At 42.1% G+C, this 12664-nt stretch overlaps 1 protein-coding gene across 1 annotated transcript in view; it reads right to left on the reverse strand.

The window, feature by feature from the left end:
• GALNT8 (polypeptide N-acetylgalactosaminyltransferase 8) overlaps nt 1-12376 on the reverse strand; it is a 42491-nt gene extending 30115 nt beyond the window's left edge. Inside the window, exons 1-4 of the mRNA XM_044418242.1 lie at nt 12150-12376; nt 9837-10003; nt 7885-8068; nt 4761-4958 (exon numbers count right to left, since the gene is read on the reverse strand). Of these exons, the coding sequence (XP_044274177.1) occupies nt 4761-4958; nt 7885-8068; nt 9837-10003; nt 12150-12376 (776 nt within the window). The remainder of the gene's footprint in view (nt 1-4760; nt 4959-7884; nt 8069-9836; nt 10004-12149) is intronic.
• Between the last annotated feature and the right edge of the window lie 288 nt (nt 12377-12664).

Consider the following 12664-nt stretch of genomic DNA (forward strand, 5'->3'; position numbering starts at 1 on the left):
TGTGGTCCCAGGCTGGGGGTCCTGCTGGTTCCCCAAGGCCTCATCAGCCCCAGCCTCCCCAAGTGGAGAGAACCTGTTTCCCAGGTCCAGGTTGGCACCAGGAGAAGGAGGCTGGGCCTCCTCCTCCTGTGGGTGACATACCTCCATGTCTCCCTGGCTGCTCCTCCTGTGGCCTCTCCCTCAACCCTCTGTCTGGAGGGGGACTGCTCCCGGGGGGGCCTGGAGAGCTCTCTCAGCCCTCAGGCACCTCACCTTCTCTTCTAGGAGGGTCACCAGGTTGCACTGAGGGCAAGTGTATCCCTGTCTCTCCTGGGGAAGAAGGGTGGGCCTGTCACAGTGGACAGCAACACACGTGATTCCCTCCAAGGCCATCTCCTGGCCTGCCATTGGGAACCCCTCAGAGACCCTACCTTGGTCCCCCACCTTGTCTGTCCTGCAGTACCCATCACTCGCCTAGTTCTTCCAGACAACCCCTCCCCCCCACACACACACAAGGATAAAATAAAAATTTAAATTGGGGGAAAGACAAAACAAAAGCAAACAAAAGAAACCCTGCCCCCAGGGAAGGGAGTCCCCGGGCAGCCCAGGCAGCAGCTAAGGGACGCAGACAAGGGACGACACCTTATAAGCCTCTCAGGCCATTGGCCCCACCCCTGTGCTTCCTCCTGGCCCCTCTGGCCCCTCTGGCCTCTCTGGCCCCACCTCCCTTCTTCTCCACTGCTCCTGCCCCCCTGCTTCTCTGCCCAGCTCCTACCTTGTCTTTTTCAGTCCCCTGGCCACCCTCAGCACTCTCTCCCAGCCTCTGCCTCTGCTGTTCCACTGCTCTGCCAAGAGGAGCTCAATTCCTACTTTGCCTCAGTCTTCTCTCTCCCACCAGAAAATCTACAATCAAAAGGAAGTATAGGCTGGAAGTGAGAGATTGTGACCCAAGATTAAGAGACATATGATCAAGGAATACCTAGGTAGAATGAACACTTTCAAATCTCCACAGCCCAATGAACTCCATCCCAGAGTCATAAAAGAGCTAGTGGAGGAACTCTCAGAACCACTAGCTATTATCTTTGATAAATGTTGGAAAACAGGACAAGTGCCAGATGACTGGACAAAGGCTCCTCTTGTACCTATCTTCAAAAGGAGGAAAAAGATGAACCTGGAAACTACAGAGCAGTTAGTCTGACATCAATCCCTGGAAATATTCTGAGCAAATTATTTAAACAATCCATCTGCAAGCATCTCAGAGAAAATGCAGTGATTAACATAAGCCAGCATGGATTTATCAAAAATAAATTCCGTCAGACTAATTTAATCTCAGTTTTTGGCTGGGTAACCTCCCAAATGGACAAAGGGAACACTGTGGACATAATCTACCTAGACTTTAGCAAAGCTTTTGACATAGTGCCACACGACATTCTGATAAGCAAGACAGCAAAAGCTGAACTAGATGGAAAAACTATTAGGTCGATCCTAAATTGGCTGATAAATTGGACCCAAAGAGTGCTCATCAATGGCACCTTCTCAAATTAGATGGAGGTATCTAGTGGGGTGCAGCAGGGTTCAGTCCTGAGCTCAGTGCTCTTCAACATCTTTATTAAAGTTTTGGATGAGGAAGTACAAGGAAGGATAATCACAATGTATGCTAAACAACATGCCAAGATTTTAATCAATGGTGTATTAGCTTTCAAATGGAGAAGGGAATGTGTTGGGGATGTCCTCCATCACCTCTTTTATTTCTCCTTATACTTGAAATTTTAACAAAGAGATAAGACAGGACCCCAAAATTAAATGCCTTAAAACAGGTGGAGAAGAATATAAAATAAAATCTTACTTCGATGATATAGTTTTGAGTCTTTTGGATCCACATCAATCTATACAGTATATAATGGAGCAAATTGAAAAATTTGGACTTTATTCAGGATATGGAATCAATAAGATTCTAACCAACAGGACTTGATTCTAACCAACAGGAAAAACCAATGGACAAAGTGACAATTATGGGAACTCTGGGGAAAAGTGCCCGTGCCATATGTGAATTTTTGATCCAAAAGGAAGCCCAAAAGCCAAGTAAAGCCAAATGCTTGCCCTGGAATTTAGGAAATCTGATTTTACTGAACTCAGAACAATGATAAGTAAATTCCCATGAGGTTGGGAATGAGAAAGATGGCTGCTTTGGGTGCACATTCTCAAGGGTTGCTGGCTGGTCTCCAGAAGAATCAGAAGAAAAGGGGGGAGAGGTGCAGAAGAGGGACTGAGAATGTCGGCCACCCTAAGACCCTGAGATGAGAAAAGTGGAGAAACTTATATCAAGACCAGACTCCCCAGGTATGTAGTCAGTCTCTGAAAATTACCAAGATATACATTCTAAAGGAGGGGACTTGGAGCAGTGGAGAATCTCAGGCCCAGATTTGGTACCATTGGCTCTTGACGCTATGGCAATCAGAGGATGGCTCAATTAGAGGATTGGTGTGCAGGGAGGAGGCATGATCATTTTCAGAAGGCCCCTCCCAAAGGGATGGAAAAACATACTCATAAGGAGGGTTTCTGGAGGTGGATACTATATTGGGTTCAACAAACCTCTCTGTGCATGCTTAGGGATGAATTCTGGGTTTTTGTGTGCTTTGGTCAATCAAGAACAGTTTTCAAAAAATGGTATTTGGCTTCAAAGGTGCAAAGGAGGCTCCTGACACATGGCACATGACTCTAATGAGAAAAGTAGTTCATGATGCACTTCCTAATAATCAGAGTAATTAGATAATAGAAGCAACTGCCTAAGAAGGAAGTTGTCATGATCTGTGTTTCACCTTCCAAGCAATATCCATCTCAACATTTCCATGGTCAGGTTGTTTGGTTCCATGATCTGCCTTTGAGCTGATCTCCCCTACTGCTGCATTCTGTTGGGTCTCAGGACTTTGAACCGCAGCTGGAGGCTGTACCATTTCAAAAACAGTCTTGTCCTCAAAATCGGAATCTTCAGTACAACTGCCACAGGGGGTCTCCCATGAGCACGTCTGATGTTTGACAGGATGTGTGCACATGACAAAAGTGGACATTCCATTACTGGAGTAATCAAGTAGATACTGGATGACCATCCCTCAGATATCCAAATAAACTGGACTCCTGCGCTGAGCAGGGAGTTGGACTTTTTGACCTTTCTATAATTGCTTTCTCTTGAGCTATACATGTTATGAGCTATACAGCATTGAACTTAGAAGAGCTGAGTGGGCCTATCATACACAGGACATTTTGAAGGAATTTCATTCATGGGGTCATCATAAGTCAGATTTGACTTATGTAACCACAAAATGCATCTTTTTTTCCATGACTTCCTGTGCTTCTTCAAAATATTTCACCTTTTCCTCCTAACTCCTACTATCTACTTAAAAACTCACTTCCAGCTTTCTTTTCCCTACATTCAGTGTGTCTTCCCCTTTTCACTGCTTGTGATCCAAAACCTTATAGAGCAGGCATTATTACAATCCTGCTGTTTCAGTGCTGGAAAAGCAGGCAGCAATCACAGGTGGAAAAAGAGGAAGCCTCTGGGTATATTTAAGCACAAAGAAGGACCTAAATTAGCCTTGTCCCATTTATTCAGACCTTTCTTTACCATTTTGTTAGAGCAGCCTGAAAATGTGAACTACCAGTCCCAGATTCCTGACCATTGGTTACGCTGGCTAGAAGGAAATTAGAGTCCAAAATATCTTGAGGGCACAAGGTTGAGGAAGGTTATCATAAATAAATCTTTTACTGAGCCCCTCAAGGTTTCTTCCCCACCTCATTCCCACCTGTCTTTTTTCATTTGTATCAGGAGTCTTTTTAGTTTATTGTTACTTTGTCAGTAATATAGTATCATCTGCATGTTATTGATGTTTTCTGTCAATTTTCACTCCTTTTTCTGATCCTAATTCAGCATTCTTTACGATATGTTCTGCGTACAGACTCAGCAAGGCAGGAGGTAAAATAACCCTTGTCTGACACCTATGCTTATAGGAAACCATTTGTTCTCCATATTCTTGTCCTAACAATAGGTTCTTGCCCACAATACAAGTTATGCATTATGAAAATCAAGTGCTGAAGCACAGTCATTTCTTTCAAGACTATCCTGATCCACACAGGCAATTGTTGGTCACTGGGGATAGTTTCTGGTGTAGCTGCTCTCAGCACTGCTTTTCTATGTCCTGCAGTCATGCAGCTTGCTTTGCAGGTCCTGGCTCTGTGGATCCCAAAGTAAAAAATCCCAAAAGGGTTCATCCCAACCCTAACTGTGGTTTCTTCATCATATAAGGGAAGTTTCTTCCTCCTCTTCAAAGGAGCCTATCTTTTTATCTCTTCTATATAGTTTTTCTCCATATTGTTTCCACCTTCTGTTTATTTTCTCCTGCTCAAATAGTATGTTCCCCTGTTGCTCTTTCAAAATCCTTAATCTGGGTTTGAATTTCCCTTTGATTTCTTGGATCTTCTGGAAAAGGTTTCTTGTTTTGTTAATTTTGTTGTTCACATTTATTTATACTGACAATAGATCCTTTTGTCTCTATGTGATAGTCACTGAAAACATGCATTTAAAACTCTGACCCTATTCATGTCACCTTTTACTTTTGGCTTGCCATTAACTTCTTCTGTCATCCATCTAGGATTTTTCTTCTGTTTTGCTACAGGAATTATCTTTTGTGAATAAACAGATGTTGCACAAACATTAGTTTTCTTTCCTTAAAAGGGAACTGGCCCTGTAACAGCTTTAAGTGTTAAACATTATTATTTCAGCTTACCGAATTGGTGCTGTTTCATCTTTTAATGCATACCAGTCTTCTGGTATTGCTTCATAGAGACACCAAAGGGCCCAGTCAAATCCATCTGCAGCCTCAGTATAGCGAACAAGTTCGAAATCATCAAAGCGGATGTTATCAAACACTGGTGAAATGATAACAGTGCGGTCTTCCTTTATTCTGGAGAGGATGGGTTCAGCCCTGCAATGTAGCAGATGAATTAGTTTACTCTATACTAGCAATTTAAAACTTGTGACTTTGGGCAAAGTCTAGCCTCTGAGGTGTTTCCATGGTCCTTCAATTGCCATCCATGTGGTAAAAAGTTAAAATGGTAATAAGAAGCAACAGTAGCAGCAGGAGTTCCTGGTGAGCCCATTCAATGAACAGAAAGAATCTTAGGTTCCTACATTCCTTTCTCAAAGTAGCTCTCTTACACAACTAGCTGTACTTAGTAGTTTATGGAAATAGTACTTAAACCTAGTACTTGTGAGGGCATTCAGATATTAAATTAGGCTGCTAATTAAGCTGCTTTCTCAGACCTGGACACATGACTTGGAAACTAATTCACTTTGCAATCTAAGCAAGATATGATCTGGCTACCCATAAATACACTAGAAAGGGTTTCAAAAGCCTTTGTTGTAAATGGATTGTCTCCCTGGCTACAGAGATGACAGGTCATGTGAGCTGAGCTTATTCCTACTTCACAGATAAGTCATCTAAGTGCAAGAGTAAGCCTAGGCCACAAGCTGCTCAAATACGAAATCTACAGGGGTGTTGCTTATGGAGAGTAGCCTGCTTACCAAGGGGACCTTCAATGGTGTCCTGGTGAGAAGGAGCAGGGGAACTCTTCTTGCCCCTGGGTGTGTGCTGCTGACATTCTCTATTTGGCTCCTGATTTCTTTTACCTGCAGAAGATTCACAACCTTCCCTTGAACCCCATTGCCACAGGATAAAACATGATTCATATTTTCAGAAATCATGGAAACATAGAACCTAAGAGAGTCAGAAGGGGCCTTCCGGGCCATCTAGTCTGACACCTGGCTCTAGCTGGCTCCACTCATGAAATGTCTACCATGTGCATATCCAGCCATTTCTTGAACACCCTCAATGAAGGGCTTCAACCACATCCTGTGGAAGCCCATTCCATGCCCTTGGGGTCCTAACTGTCAGGAAGTACTTTCTGGCATCCAAATTGAACCTTGGTTCCTTGAGCTTGTCTCCGTTGGAGTGTGTCCTGTGCTCCTCTGCAGGGAAGAACAGATCTCTACACACCTCCACGTGACACCCCCTCATGTACCTATATGTCGCTACCAGACCCCCTCAGAAACTCCTCTTCTCCAGGCTGAAAAGACCCAGTTCCCTCACCTCATATGACTTTCCCTGCAATCTGGCCACCAAAGGGTAACCATTAGTGGGGAATCATCAGGATGGCAGCCAGGGACAAGCGGGGTCCCCCAGGGCTCTGTCCTGGAACCAATCCTGTTCAATCTTTTCATCAACGACATGGAAGAAGGGGTGACCAGTCTGCTGATCAAATATGCAGACAATACTAAAACGGGGGCAGTGGCCACAACTAAGGAGCAGAAGGATCTGGACAGACTATGGAAGTGGGCAGGGGACAACAGGATGGCGTTCAATGTGCATAAGTGCAAGGTCTTGCACTTGGGGCATAGGAATGGTCATAAGTACAGGTTAGGGTACAAGTGCCTGGAAAGCAGCACTTGTGAAAGGGACCTCGGGGTGCTGGTTGACTGCAGGCTAAACATGAGTCAGCAGTGTGATGTGGCAGTCAAGAGGGTGAACGCCACCCTTGGTTGTATAGCCAGAAGTGTGGCTTCCAGATTGAGAGAGGTATTACTACCACTCTATACGACTCTGGTGCACCCTCAACTGGAGTACTGTGTTCGGTTCTGGGCTGCACATTACAAGAAGGATATAGCCAGGTTAGACTCAGTGCAGTGAAGGGCCACAAAGATGGTGGCCGGATTGCAGGGAAAGCCATATGAGGTGAGACTGAGGGAACCTGGTCTTTTCAGCCTGGAGAAGAGGAGACTCTGAGGGGATCTGTTAGCAACATAAGTACATGAGCGGGTGTCACATGGAGATGGGTAGAGACTTGATTTCCACTCCAGAGCAGTGCAGGACGCATTATAATGGAGCAAAGCTCAGGGAACCAAGGTTGAATTTGGTGTTCAAGAATAGGTTGGACATGCACATGGTAGGCATGTCATGAGCAGAGCTGGCTGGAGCCAGGCTCAGACTAGATGGCCCAGGGGTCCCCTTCTGCCTCGCTTTGTTTCTGTGTTTCTAAGTCGGTAACCATGAATGGTACTTGGCATACATGCTTGCAGTGTTGCTCTTCCATAATGCCGCTGTTACTGCCACCAACAGCAGGAAAGGAAGAAGGTTGGTCATTGCAAATCCTTGCAGAAACCTTTTTCTCTGCTCACTATGGCAATGATGCAGGGCAGCAGTGCAAGCATTTACCTTCTTCCCTATTGCTGGGTGTAGCTGGTGGGGAATGCTTCCAAGGGTTACACAACGCTTGGTCAACAAGCATTGACAGACTTCCTCTGGACCTGACTCACTTTGCAGGATAGGGCCGTCACAAAAGGAATTCGGCAAATCTTGGAGGAATGGATTTTGAAAAGGTTCATCCCAACCCTACTAGTCAGTAGAACTACCTATGTGTAAATTGCAGTATAGAATGTGAGCTGGGTGATTCCATTTATTCAAGGTTATTGAATGAGGGCTATGACACACACGAGTGCCTTATATATGTGAATATCAATACTTATGGGTGAGACTTGCACTATGATATATAAATGCATACATACATTTGGGTTTTGCATTTTAAAATTTTTGAACGTTGGTTTTTGCATTTTACAATTTTTGAACTTAGCATAACCCAAACTATGTAAGCATAGACAGGAAACAAGCAGATGTATTTAATGGGCTTTTTAAAGTCAAATGTTCTACATGCACAATATAAGACAATCATAAGGGCTAATGAAAATATCAATAGAATAAATTTTATATCATATTGCATTTCCACCAATAGTGCCAAATTACAAAATAGAGAATGTATTTTTGTTTGTGATGCGGCCCTAAGCATTCTTTGCCTTACCATTCAAGATTAACTTCAATATGTGCATCCAAGATAACCACCACATCTGCACTGGATGCGTTCCAGCCAGAAATCCGAGCTGTTGTGAGACCTTTTCTTTTCTGATGTCTTACAATTTTCAGCAGTCCAGGATGCAAAACATTGTAGTTTTTTATATGCTCATCCAATGGTTCTTTTAGCTCTTCTGAAAATAGTGTATATGGTGCATTTAGTTTCTTGAAATATCATTTCCAGTTATTGATGCAAAAAGGAAGGGGAAGTAAAACACAAATTATATTTCCATTTCCATTCTCTCTTCAACAAGAAACTACAACTTGTTCAAACTTGGGACCTTTTTGATCAAACTTGGGACCTTTTTTATGACTGGCTGGAGAAACGGGACTTGGCTTAGATTTAAAGATGTTTTTAAATTTTTATAAATTGATTTGAATATGATTATAGAATGTTAAAAAGATATGTTGTAGGGGGCTGACCCAGTACGCCAGATGTATTTGATGACTGATGTTTTTAGTTTTAGTTTAAAATCTTAATAAAAATCTTTATAAAAAAGAAAAAAGAAACTACAACTTGTGGCCAGAAGTACCTGTCAAAACAAGGTACATTAGAACTGACAATATGTAACAGCAAACTTAATGACTCCCACATGGCTCCCAAGGAATATATGCAAACTTTATGGTAGGGTGAGTAACACCTTCCCCTCCACATCGCCAAAAGTTCATGGTGGCTGCTGTTCAAAACATCTACAGGAACTAAGATACCTATAATCTCAGGTAATAAAGTGGTGAATTTTGCATTTGAAAGACTCATTGTAAACAATCTTACAATATGATCTTTCCATCTGTTTTTCATTCATCCCAAACAACCCACACCCTTTTCAATTTGGTCTATCAAATGAGGGAGAAGGGATGGACAGGCAATAAGGTGGTTGCCCTGCATCTTTCCTGGACACCTTTGTGTGAGTTCCTCCTTACTTGAGCAAGTGGCTTGGAAACAGCCATGTCCACTTTGATTAGAAACCCCAGCCTTCCCCATGAGAGAGAAGTGGTGCAGGACAAGGTGGATTGCTGAGTGTCATAGACCCTGGGTGTGCTGTTCTGGAAGATTGACCCCTTACTGAAGCCAGAGGCCACTGACAGAGGAAATGGTATCTGACACTTGAGGAGGAAACATGTTTATTGAATAGGGTGCCCTTTGCCTCAGCCTCAGGCCTCATTTGAGAAGTGGTTTAAATGAGTTAGGTTGCAGCAAAGCCGGTATTTTCCATTCTTCTACTTATGGTAATTATTGACCAGCTTGTGTTCACCAGCTTACCCTTTGAACCTCATTAAAGCCATTTAAAATTTATGTTTAAGCTCCCTATCTGCCACATTGTTGGCATGACAAAACTAGTGGATAAAAGGCAGTACTTTTTCCTGAAGAAAGGAGAGGGAAAACAGGTGGCAGTAGCAATGCCACTCCTCTGGGTAGCATGGCCAGGAGGGAGAAGGACAGTAGCTTTCATTGTATGGGGAGTTGCAAGATTGCATGCAGAGTTCTCTTGGCTTGATCATGCACTTTGAAAATGTCCTAACTGGCAAATCACAATTTGTCTCGTGGTACATTTGTCTCCTATGGTGCATTTCATGGCCATTCTTCTTAGACTTGCAACGTGCAACTGCTGAGAGCAGGTTGTTCACCAGTCCAAAGAGCAGGCCATGAGAACAGATAACACAAGATGAGGTGCAGGAGGACTTCCTTGGAAAGTGAATGATTGGGTCATATTTTACTGTGGACAATAGCAGTGCATCCAGTGCAGAAGGCAATGTTGGGCTTTCTTGAGAATTGTCTCCATGTAACACTTTTCACTATTCGCAGAGGGAGCAGGGTTGTAGTGGCCATAGGCAACAGCAGAAAAACCTTGTTGCATGGTTAAACTATTCTGGCCTGTTATTTTCGCAAACCATGTAACTTACCATTTGTGCTGAAATCATCAACCAGGATAATTTCTTTCAGGAGATGTGAAGGTGTTCGATTAATTATGCTTGTGATTGCACGTAAGATGATGGATGTAGCCTCATTAAAAAATATAAGAATGACACTAAGTGTTGGGAGATCATGTGGATATCTTTTCTCTAGACATCTACAGGAAAACAAAGAAAAGCAGAAGCTATTGGAATGTTATCTTTGAGCTAAAAATGTCTCTTTTCACTCAAGCCACAGACAATGGAGAAAATATTTTGCTAATAACTTTGTGATTCTTAACTAATTAACAGCTGCTTTACCATGGCCAAACTCCTGAATACACATATAGGGCCCATTATTAAAATATAAAACTCAGTATTTGCAAATACTGAAACCAGAGGGCAATCTCCTATCTTCAATCTAATTTCCTGTCTCGAAAGTATTTATCATTAATTATCAAAGATGTAAACATCTACATTAGTCCAGTTCCATGCCTAAACTTCTTGAGCATGAACCTCAGCTAATAAATTTACCATGTCTAATTACCATGTCCCACCAGGTCTAGTGGGAAAAGAACTGGACTAAATTTCTTTTTTCATTTTATCCCAAGTTTTCAAAAGTGGCTGTGGGATCATCAAACCCTCTACTTGATGACCTAGATCTTTCTCACCTATAAATGGTAATATATTCAAACAATTATCTGTTAATTGTTGCAGTTGAATGACTGTGCTATGAATGTCCAAACATATCCAGATCACAAAGCTAATGGCTGGTGCTGAAAATGAGTCCTTGTCATTTTCTGTTCCATACGTCAAATATAACTTGCCAGCTATAGATGAAGGATAATACCTGCACTTGCAGTATTTGTTCATATTTTTTGATATTGTGGTATTTGTACATTTGGAAGCTCAGGAGGAGTGGCAATGTATATATATCATTATTAGTGAATGAATATGATATATAGGGTTTTAAACTGAAACTAATTTGGGAATTGGATTTAATCAGTGAATGATTGCTGCTTTGCCATATATACCTTTTGTGTCTATGGATCTCAGACTGAATCCTATTCAGCAAAACCTTTTGTTTCATGTATGTTGGAAAACAGAACCTCTTTAATAAGGGATTGCTTAATTTGGCTTGCTGCTGACAATATAATAAAGCTAAGTATTCGTTTAACAAAAGGTTTTGCCAATGTCCACTAGGTGCTTCTTTTTAGGTAGAGATTAAAAAAATGATAATTTTGTACTGGAACAGATATTAATATCCATTTTTGTATACACCCTTTCAAATTATTTATGTGCTTCATGGAAATTAATGAATGATCAGAATAAAGAGATTCACAGTGCCTTTTTGACCTCTGAAAGACTAATATTACAGTATTTGGGAGGGGATGAAGCACTAGCATTTGGGACCAAAAACAAGGTGAAATGAACTTCAAGAATTTAGAGACTCTTCAAAACATCCAAATCTCAAAAAAGAAAAAGAAAGAAAAAATCCCAGGCTAGGAACCCAGTCTTCCAAGAAAACTGCTACTTTATCCAGAATGGATGGAATCCCTGTTCTGAACAGAACTGTACTTCTCCTAAAACTCTGGCAGCCTGTTACGTCCTCTCCATCCAGTCCTCTTGCCTTCCAAGCCTGCTCCTCCGTGTACATAAATCAGATTTCAGAAAGGCTCAATTCCTGCTTATGGAGGGTTCAAAAAGTCTAATTGCTGTGCTGGGGCAGCTCCTGGGGACACCACAATTAGACTTTTTAAAAGCAACCAGTAGTGTTAATGGGGGCTTTTTAAAAGTTGCTGAATGGGGGTTTCAGCTGAGGATAGAGAGCCAATATGGTGCAATGGTTGGAATGTTAGACTGGGACTCATGAGATCTTGGTTCTAATTCAGCCATGAAACTCATTGGCTAACTTAGGGCAAGTCCATAACTCTCAGCATGACCTACTTAACAGTGTTGTTGTAAGGAGAAATGAAAAGGAGAATAACCTTGTAAGCACGTTATGTTCCTTACAGGTAGGAAAAAAGTGAAATACAACAATAAAATTCTAAAAAAACAATAGTAGTAGTAACAACAATAGGAGAGCCTGGAGGAATGTTGTCCATGGGGTCGCAAAGAGTCAGACACAACTTTGCAACTAAACAACAACATAGTTGACTAGGGTAACTGTTAGGTTCTGCCAGTTTCCCTGACCTGACAGCTTCTGCGCAAGTGCATCCAAATAGCTTACCCAGAGAGCCAGTGTTCTCTCCCTACCCCACCTGAAAACATTAGCAACCCCATTTACATTAGCTCACAGACATACTTGAGATTTTCATACTTTACCTGGGCACTCTAGTGTCTTTTAGAGATCTTTCCAGAGGCAAGCGGTCACTAAGGTAGACATTGTATCCATATTTAAGAAATAGCTCTTGAGCTGCAATTTGTTGCTCTTTCTTTAGATCTTTACCCCATACACGAAACAAAGGGGAATCTGGGAATTCTATCTTTTGTTCCTTCTTGGCTTCAATGTTTGAGTTTTCTGACAATGGTATGTCATCTGCCAACTTCATTCTAGAAATACTATTTGATGATTTTATGAAATTTGCTAAAAGAGAGAGAGAGAGAGAGATGCACAGGTGTGAAGGAAAAAGAAAAACATAAAGCAGACTTTAGAATACAGGTAAGCAACCTGGTCCTTTGTAGATATTTTGGACTACAGCTTCCAGAATGATGGGCTTATTGATCATGCTAGCTGGGGCTAATGGAAACCATAGCCAAAAACATTTGGAAGCACCATACTCCTGCTTTTGAAAAGGGACTAAGATGCAACTGGATGCAAGAAAGTCTTTTCACAAGAT

The sequence above is a fragment of the Varanus komodoensis genome, unplaced genomic scaffold (assembly GCF_004798865.1).
Source record: "Varanus komodoensis strain SLA01 unplaced genomic scaffold, ASM479886v1 scaffold9, whole genome shotgun sequence".
In the NCBI taxonomy this organism is placed as follows: Eukaryota; Metazoa; Chordata; class Lepidosauria; order Squamata; family Varanidae; genus Varanus; species Varanus komodoensis.